The sequence below is a fragment of the Dictyostelium discoideum genome (assembly GCF_000004695.1).
Source record: "Dictyostelium discoideum AX4 chromosome Un chrUn_0007, whole genome shotgun sequence".
Lineage (NCBI taxonomy): Eukaryota > Evosea > Eumycetozoa > Dictyosteliales > Dictyosteliaceae > Dictyostelium > Dictyostelium discoideum.
This window is the reverse complement of record NW_003102056.1, coordinates 2,501-12,018: the sequence shown is the minus strand read 5'-3', so window position 1 is coordinate 12,018 and position 9,518 is coordinate 2,501. Positions and strand designations below refer to the sequence as shown.

The following is a 9,518-nucleotide window of genomic DNA, read 5'->3' as shown; positions in this document are numbered from 1 at the left end:
TTCAATTCGGATATCTCATCTTTCTTGAGGATACATTCTTCTTCGACAAGTAAACTTTGATTGTTTATCATATGTTTGTACTGACCAAGTAAGGTATCGGATAATTGATAATCGGTTGGAACATCGACATTGTTACTTGATTCATCTTCACTTTGTTCATGCTCGGTGTCAGAGTTATCATGAGAAGGTTGGCTACGTGAGTTGGTATTAGATGAGAACATAGGTTCTTTCATGAATATTGTAAAGGCTAAGGAAAGGTTGTTGATTTGATCCTCCATTGATTTCATTCTTAAATCAAAGGATTCAGCGCTATTAGAGGCAGAGGTACTACTACTAGAGGCTTCATTATTATTAACAGTGGTAGACATATTTTATTGTTGATATCTAAAATTATAAAATGAGAAAAATAATAATATTAAAAATTAATAAAGAGAAATAATTATTTGTATAAAATTTGTGTGTGTGTGTATCTTAAATATATATAGGAGGAATTCCCAAATAAAATAAATCAAATTGTTTTAGTTTTTAGTGCCACTATTTATACGTTTTTATTTTCTTAAAAATTTCGCAAAACTCAAAAAAATAAGAGTTTTTGACCCTTCACAACTTTGTGCATAGTGTCGGTTCGGAATTTTTCAGTTTTTCGACCTTGTGCAATGATCGCGTCATTGTGCCGGTTCGAAATTTTTACTTTTCTTTCGAAAATTTTTTATTCTTCGAATGTTCTAGAACATTCTAAAAAATTATTTTAAATATTTGGGAAATTCAAATAAATAAATGTTATTCATAATATATATATATATATTTAATATAAAATATAATTTAAATAAATTAAATTTTTAAATTATTAATTTCATATTTGCAATTTGATTGAAAATTGTTTATAGATTCTATATTAAAATTTTAATTAATATTTATATTTTCAGTTTATATTAATTTAATAAACAACACATACCTTTAATTTCATCTTTATTAAAAGCAATAATTAAAATATTTGAATTTTTTTCTTTTTTTAAAATTGATTTGCTTTTATAAAAAAGATATTTTGGAAACAGTAAAGTTTTGTCATCAAAAAGTAAAGGTTTTAAAGTTACAAATGTATTTTCAAAATAATTATATCCTAATGATGATAAAAATAATGAATTTGAAAAAGTCATTTTTATTAAATAGAAAATTAAAAAAAAAAAAAAAATTTTTAATAAAATAAAAAAAAAAAATTAAAAAAATTAAAATTAAAAAAACACTAATTATTTTTTTTTATTAAACTATTTGCTTGATCTTTAAATAATAACATTGCAGGTGATTTTTTGAAATATATTAAATAAAATATATATATAATAATTAATATTACAATAACAATTGAAACACAAAAAATAATTTTACCAATTTTTGAAGATCCAAATAAATCTAACCATGCATTAAAAATCTTAAATGGTAATTTTAAAACCCCACCAACCAAAGATTTTATATATTTGAATAAATTAAAACCTTCATCACCATTTTCGCCAATATCACTTGTGTATTGCGATAAATACTTTTGAAAATTAAATGACGTTAAATTCTTCATAGTTTAGTATTACTGAAACGGAAACACACTGTTTATTTGTTGTTGTGTTTTTATACATTGAATCATAAAAACAAAAACTATCTTTTACTTCTTTTAAATTAGTTTTATATCTTATTGTTAAGTTTGTAAAGCTAGTTGTTAATGCAGCAGTTGTTGTAATTAAATTCACATCTTTATTTGAGTTCATTACTATTGCAATAACAGATTTGCATGATGATTTTATTTGTAATGATAAAGATGACCCGGATTCACACTTTCTACACCCGTACAAATATCGAACATCTTTAACTTCTGGACATGTAACGTCAACTTTATTTATTATTGAATAGTTTCCATTAAAATTTAAAACTAAATACCAAGGACTATGAGTTAAAGGATGAGTTTCCCATTCATTTAACTGATTATTATATGTCCAAACATTTTCAGGACCATTAAATTTTGTATTTTTTGAATTTGCTAATAATTTTAAACCACTGATAGAACAATCTATAGTGGATTTAACTGGTTTACCTTTTACAAATTTAACACCATTACCGAATATTCCAGGCGCAATTGCCGAGTTCAAACTTGATGCGACTGCCTTCTCATAAGTCGACCATTGGACATCTTATTGTTGGAGAGTTTCTTGGAGAAACTGAAGTAATATATCTTGTGTTTTTATAAGTTGTTGAATTTGTATTTATTATTGAAGTGTCGGTATCTTTTGAAAATGAATCAAGTTGAATATTAACATCTTTACTAGCATCGTTAATACCAACACTTTCAATTTTAACACCATTTTGTTTTATATTAATATCATAATAAACGTTGACAGATTTAACAGTCGTTACTGAAGTTGGTTCACCTAATCTTAGAACATCGTACCTATAAAAAACACACGCCGTGTCAAAAAGATGATGACTGCAGCCTACAGACCGATTTTCAAATGGATCATCACAACCACTCTCACCGTTTTTATCATGTGCAATGTTATTTGGTTTTTTAAATTCCCTTGACAATCTCTTTCATTTTTTTTTATACCACCACAAGTACCTGATCCACAACCTGATCCACTCTGTTTATGACATTTTGTAACAGAAGCAATTTCACACGTCCAATCACTTGTCCAATATTCAATACTTGAAGATGTAACTTGTCTATAGTTGTCAATTGAAATTTCAAAGTTGGTTGCTTTTCCTGAAGAGCCTACTGCAGTTAAACAAGCCTTAAAACTGGTTTTTGGAATTACAAAAGAATAAGTTCCACTTATTTTTCGAGAGAGTATACCTCTACCATCATCGAGATCAACTACAGAAATTCCTTGACCTAATGGAATTGTTACATCACATGAACCAATGCAAAAATCAATGAAACAAATAATTAACAATAAAATAAGAATGATGGTATTATTTGAAATAAACTTTATATCAATTTTTGAATTGTTTAATTGATTATTTTTTTTTAATAATAATAATTTTCTTAATTGGAAATATTGATTTATAGTCATTATAAATATCATACACCATAACGTATAAAAAAAAGAGGAATAACTTTCTTGAGTAATACGATCTGCCTCTTTAATTACCATATTTATGTGTTTTGAATTACCTAAATTATGTCTTGCGAATTCATATATTTATGGTACATGTTATTGTTTTTATTCTTTTATTTGAAAAGTTATTGTGGTTTTTATCAAAAATTATAACATTTAAATATTCATTTTTAAAACATAAATTAGCAACATTTATATGTAAATATTCAATATTTTTAAATTTCTTTTCAATATATTCATTTGTTCCATATATTTCGATATTACCAGATACAATATTTTCGAACATTAACTCTAAATACCCATACTTAATTTCCATTCCAATAGGAGTTACATTTTGAAAAGATATCTTGTTGTTTTCTAAGTATAATGATTCATTTTTGATTGACAAAACTGTTCCATTTTCCAATATTTGACTATGATGATATGATACATAATTTGTGTATAAATCACTGTGTTTTTTAACCAACTGATTAGAGTGGTATTTTGAAAAAGTTATTTTAATTACAAATAAAAATAAAAATAAAAGGAAAGTAACTTTCATTATTTAATTTATTAAATTATAAAAATAAAAATAATATATTTTTTTTTTATTTAATAATTAAAATTAAAAAAAAAAAATCAATTTGTCCAATTTACAAAATTAACTACCATCAAAAAAAAAAATTTTAATAATTAAAATTAAAAAAAAAAAAAAAAAAAAAAAAAAAAAAAATTAAAAATTAATTAAAGTTTATTCAGTTTTATTAGATGAAAATAATTTAAAAAAACCAAAACATACAATTGAAAGCAATGATATTGAATCAATTGATGAAATTTTGAATAGGTTTTGTTGTAATAAAAAAATAAAAGAAGGAAAAAATTTAATTGTAAAAATTAATAACAGTAATAACATCAAAAACATTAACAATAATAAAAATATCCTTATAAATAATAAAAACGTAGTTTATTCAGAAACGAAATTAATAACCGACTTTAATTCAGCTTTGTATGAAATAATTAAACATCCAGATTTTCAAAGTACAATTATTGATAAGTTTTCAACTGAAAATCCAAGTCCTTTTTTTATTGATTATTATCAATCACGTGTTTTATGGAAAGTTTATGAATCACAACAAAAGAGAGATTTAGGATCAATTGTATTTTTTAATAGTAACTGTTATCAGAAATTATTAAAATACTACCAAGATAATTTTCAAGGATTCGATTATTCTTTTTTTAAAAAAAAATTAATTAATATTGCATGCCTTCCAATACTTTTTAATGATTCTGTTTCATATTTTGTTGTAATTTTTAATTATAACGATGAAGAACTTCAAGTTAAAAGTATCATTCATTTTTCAGATAATAGTCAATACTTTAAAACAAAATCTTCTTCTATTTCATCTTGTAAATTAAATTGTTGTGTTGGTAAAAACGAAATTAATAATTGTAAATATAAAAAATATTTATTTTTTCCAGCTATTGAAAAAACAATTACCATTATTTTATCAAAATTAAATGGAAATTCTATCAAAGAGTCTTTTTCAAATATTCCACCAGTAGTTGAACAATTAAGTAATAAAAAATGTTTCGTATTTAGCATTTTAAAAACAATTCGTCAAAAATACAATCATATATTTGAAAACAAAACAAATTTAAATTTACAACCAGTTTTAGATACACATTTAGCAATTGATATTGAAAGGTTAAAAAAAAGTAAAAATCTCATGTGATGAAATACTTAAAGTTTAAGATTTAGCTGTAAATCATAATATTCCTCTTTTGTTTTGTATTCGTTCCAGAAATGAAAGAAGACTAAATGGAAATGATAAAAAACATCATCTGTATTTGGCATGTAAAAATATAAAACAAAAAACTAGTATCTGTATTAGAATCAGTGCTAATACAGATCCAATAATTATTGTTGGAGAAAAATATCAAGTACATTCAACTCAAGAAAAATTAAAAATTATTGTAACAAATCTTTGTTATTTCGATTATTTTATTATTTATCAAGTAAAGAATGTTCTATATTTTACAAATAATAAAATTACCATAGTAGAAAAACAAATAATAAAAAGTAATATTTTCTATATTCCACATAATGATGATATGGTATTAAAAGTTGTTTATTACAAAAAAAGAGAAAAAAATCAAACGTTAGATGATATTACAAATAATGAATCAATTAATAATACAAATGAATATGATCTATCTGACGATTCAGACCTTTCTTACATAATTGAATCTTATGATGATCAAAATGAAGAAGAGACTGAAGAAACAAATGATGATGCAGTAAAATTATTAAAAGATATTCGTAAAAGTTTTACAAATACAGGTCATCAGTTTAAATTTGATAAAAACTTTACATGCAGCTTTCATTCAACAGATAAAGATAAAAAAAGACTATAATTAATAATAATAACTCAATTTATTTGTTTGGTAGCAATTTAATAGAAAAAAATAATTCATATAGTTTTCTTGAAACAAATAATTATATTATTATTTACGATACATTTATGTGTTATTATGAAACGTGTATTACGGTTCAAAATGAAATTAATAAAAATTTGTATAAAAATTATAATTTAAATTTCAAAATTAAAGAAGAATTAAAAGAAGATGAATTTAAAGACAACAATATAGTTTTTAGTTTTCAAAATTATTTATTTGGAGTAAATAAAGAACATAATATATTTAACTTACAAAATAGAATTACATTAGACGATAAAATACTCGATTATCCAACTGAACCATATAGTAATACAAATTCAAATTTTTTTAATACTCGTTCAATAAATAATAATAGTTCAACGTTTAACAATGATGATTCTAACAACAGCATTATTCGTGAATCCAGAAATTTTTCCAACCAAATGAATATTTCTGAAATTTCTTCCGATAAACAAATTGATTCAAACATTAATACCTTAATTGAAATGCAAAGAGATAGTACAAAATTTTCTGCTGAAATCACTAAAACTATTTCAAAATTAAACAACACATTAAATACAATCAATCAAAATCAGGTCGTGTTACATAAAACCATCGAATCTCATTTCATAAAAATTACTGAATCTTTAAATTATCTCATACAACCACAACAACAACAACAACAACAACAACAACAACAACAACAACAACAACAACAACAACAACAACAACAACAACAACAACAACAACAACAACAACAACAACAACCACAACACAACAACAACAACACACAAGTACAACCACCACCACCATCACAACAACTACCACCACCACCAAAACCACAACCACAACTACCAAAACCACAACCACAAAAACCACAACCACAACTACCAAAACCACCACAACAACCAAAACCACCACAAGAACCACAACCAGATTTAACATCATTATTAAAACCAAAAATTAAAAAACAACCACCAAAAGAACAACAACAAGAACAACAACAACAACCACCACAAGAACAACAACAACAACAACCACAAGAACAACAACAACAACAACAACAACAACAACAACAACAACAACAACAACAACAACAACAACAACAACAACAACAACAACCACAAGAACAACAACAACAACAACAAGAACCACAACACAAAACAACTACCACAACAACACAAAACAACTACCACAACAACAACAACAACAACACAACAACTCCCACAACAAGAACCAGATTCACCACCACCAACTTACACTGATTATATTGATAATATTAACAAAAATGGTAATTCACATGATTTTAAGATGTATTTTTAAAAGCTACAGGTCAAATAATTATAAAATTGTAAAGTCAGGTTTAAATGATATTAATTTAGACTATTCTTTCCAATACAATAACAAAGGATTTGATGTGCCTTCAGAATTAAATATAAAAACACTTTTTCAACAAATTTTTTATGCATTTGATAATGATTTAATAACTGAAAATGATATAACTTATATTTCAAAAGGGTTTGCGTACTATTTTTCAAGTAAGTTTACAATGTCCATTGCTTCAATATCTCAACTTGGCTCAATATTTTCATATTTAAGTTCTATGAAATTTTTAAAGAATTTAGGATTAAATTATTTAAATTATTAATAAGAACATTGAAATATTCTACTGTAACAAGAGCTTATAATTTAGGAAATAGTCCCGACATTTATGATCATTTTAAAGTATTCCAATATAAAACTCCAAATGCTTCGTATTCAAATTTAAATAATACTAGTTTAAAAAATTATTTTTTCGATTTTGAAAACAGTAATGATACTATTTTTTTATTAGACAATAAAAATTTTATAACAAGAACTGTTTTAAAAAACGAATTAAAATCATTAATGGAAGAAGTAGAAGTTCAATATGATATAGATCATATTTCTTTTAAATTAACAGAATCTCAAATTAAATCATGTCCAAATCTCAAAAATTATTATTTAAAAAAAGAAGATTCAAACTATAATTTTTTACTAATCAACTTAACGAAACCATTGGAATGTTCATTTTGTTTGAAAACAAATTTTCATGTTCGTTGCAATAATTTTGATAAATGTAAAGAGTATGTTTGTTATTCCTGTGTATTTAATTTTAGTTTTTTGGCCTATTTAAGAGTATGTCGAAATTGTTTATTCAGTTCAATCACCAACAAGAATTGTATTTTATGTCCAATACTTCGCGTTTCCGATTTTGATGTTTGCAAAATTGCATCAGAATTCGATTCATCTTCTTCACTACAAAATGAAATTGAAGGAAAGAAATGAATTAATTTTAAATTATGAATTAAATAAAATTAATTCTAAAGAAATTAATTTAAACAAAAAATTAAAAATTTATAGTTTAAAAAATTATAATAATGATGAAATTACAATTTTAATGTATAATATTAAAGATCGTACGTAAAAATAAAATTAAATTTATATATTTATATAACAGACTATTAATAATTTAAAAAGTATTTAGTATTGATAATAGATTTGTTGAACAAATAATTATCCAACCACATATCGTTTTTTGTGAAATTAAAAGTTACAAAAAAAAAAATAATTAAAAAAAGAAACAAAATTTTAGAATTTTTTAAACCAAATTACTACAATGTTAAAATAATCACTAAAAAGACTATTACCAAGAAAATGACATTTACAAATTAAAAATGGAAAACCAAAACACGTTTTATAATATTGACATAGATAAATAAAATTTTATTATTAATTTTTTTTTGGCATATTGATAAATGTTTTTTTAATTTTATTTTGAATATTATTTTCACTTCAATATATGATATTAATTTTATTTTGAATTTGTGATTTAAAACAATCAATTAAATTACTTTTTGAATATTCATCAAGTTTATAAAATTCAATTAAAGGATTATGTATGATGTTTCTAAAATCTTCTGGATAAAAACAATACATTTCACTATTTATTTGAAGTTTATTATTTGAAACAATACATTTTGAATTAAAATTAATTATATATTTAATAATTACCATCAAATTTAATACTAAAAAAAATCCACAATTATTATTTAATTTTAATTGTTCTTGAATTACAAATGTGTATTTCGAATAATCTTCAATATTAAATAATTGAATTATTGGATCTAAATGTTGAAGAATTGTGCTATCTATTCCAATATTATTTTTACTAATGAAAGGAGATTTATTTGAATCGAAATGGATTATTTATTTTTCTTTCTTTGAAATAAAAATTAATGAGAAATGTTTACTATTATATTTATAAAATCGAGAATCTACAAAAATAAAATATAATCTTGATCTATTAAATGTTTTGGATTAAAATTTGTTAAATATAAAATTTTAATAATTGAAATTTTATAAGTTGAAAAAATATCATTTTCTGCAAATTCATTAAAATGAAATAGAATATATAGAGATAAATCAATAACATTTTCTGAAATAAATTTTTTGGTGTAGTTTCAGCTAATAATGAACTTTTCAATGTTTTAAATTAGGATGATTAATCTTAAATTCTTCAAAACTTGATGCTTTACGTCTTAATAATGGTATTGAAATTTGAGAACTAGGTAATTCCATTTGAGAACTAGGTAATTCCATTTGAGAAGATAACGGAGTTGGCTCATCTTCTTCCGATGAGATTGGTTGTCCACATGGTATTTCATCATCTTCACATAATATTTCATCATCATTTTCTTCAATTAAATCACGTTCATATTCGCTAACTTCACGTTCGTTTTCTTTTTTATCTTCAACTTTAATGTTTTTTTCTTTAATTTGGTTTTTTTTTATTTCTTTTATCTTTTCTTTTTTGACTTAACAAATATTAATATATTATTATTTTAATAAATTAATTAATATTATAATAAATTTATCTTACCATTTATTGCATTTTAAAAATTATAAATATTTTTCTCTTAACTTTGGTATATAAATTTTATTTTCAACAAGCCATGACTCGACTTTTCTAGACGAAATATGATC

The 9,518-nt window shown here is 23.1% G+C and overlaps 7 protein-coding genes across 7 annotated transcripts in view; 2 read left to right on the top strand and 5 right to left on the bottom strand.

Moving 5' to 3' along the window:
* DDB_G0294204 (hypothetical protein) lies at positions 1–368 on the bottom strand (the record flags this gene model as incomplete). The annotated part of the gene is made up of 1 exon (XM_628800.1): positions 1–368. A coding segment is annotated over one exon (368 nt), but the record flags the coding sequence as incomplete, so codon positions are not given.
* A 341-nt stretch (positions 369–709) lies between these two features.
* Positions 710–1,157, bottom strand: DDB_G0294202 (hypothetical protein; the record flags this gene model as incomplete). The annotated part of the gene is made up of 2 exons (XM_628799.1): positions 710–735; positions 956–1,157. 2 exons carry the CDS (start codon positions 1,155–1,157, stop codon positions 710–712), a joined length of 228 nt encoding a protein of 75 aa, XP_628801.1.
* Positions 1,158–1,544: 387 nt separating this feature from the next.
* Positions 1,545–3,053, bottom strand: DDB_G0294200 (hypothetical protein; the record flags this gene model as incomplete). Its single annotated transcript, XM_628798.1, has 3 exons — positions 1,545–2,147; positions 2,203–2,411; positions 2,588–3,053. 3 exons carry the CDS (start codon positions 3,051–3,053, stop codon positions 1,545–1,547), a joined length of 1,278 nt encoding a protein of 425 aa, XP_628800.1.
* Positions 3,054–3,174: 121 nt separating this feature from the next.
* On the bottom strand, positions 3,175–3,639 carry DDB_G0294198 (hypothetical protein; the record flags this gene model as incomplete). Its single annotated transcript, XM_628797.1, has 1 exon — positions 3,175–3,639. The coding sequence occupies one exon, from the start codon at positions 3,637–3,639 to the stop codon at positions 3,175–3,177; it is 465 nt and encodes a 154-aa protein (XP_628799.1).
* A 1,550-nt stretch (positions 3,640–5,189) lies between these two features.
* On the top strand, positions 5,190–6,778 carry DDB_G0294196 (hypothetical protein; the record flags this gene model as incomplete). The annotated part of the gene is made up of 2 exons (XM_628796.1): positions 5,190–5,418; positions 5,688–6,778. The coding sequence occupies 2 exons, from the start codon at positions 5,190–5,192 to the stop codon at positions 6,776–6,778; spliced, it is 1,320 nt and encodes a 439-aa protein (XP_628798.1).
* A 23-nt stretch (positions 6,779–6,801) lies between these two features.
* DDB_G0294194 (hypothetical protein) lies at positions 6,802–7,820 on the top strand (the record flags this gene model as incomplete). The annotated part of the gene is made up of 2 exons (XM_628795.1): positions 6,802–7,051; positions 7,132–7,820. The coding sequence occupies 2 exons, from the start codon at positions 6,802–6,804 to the stop codon at positions 7,818–7,820; spliced, it is 939 nt and encodes a 312-aa protein (XP_628797.1).
* A 507-nt stretch (positions 7,821–8,327) lies between these two features.
* DDB_G0294192 (hypothetical protein) overlaps positions 8,328–9,518 on the bottom strand; it is a gene marked incomplete at both ends in the record, with an annotated part of 1,387 nt that continues 196 nt past the window's right edge. Inside the window, 2 exons of the mRNA XM_628794.1 lie at positions 8,328–8,683; positions 9,059–9,349. Coding sequence (XP_628796.1) covers positions 8,328–8,683; positions 9,059–9,349 — 647 coding nt within the window. The remainder of the gene's footprint in view (positions 8,684–9,058; positions 9,350–9,518) is intronic.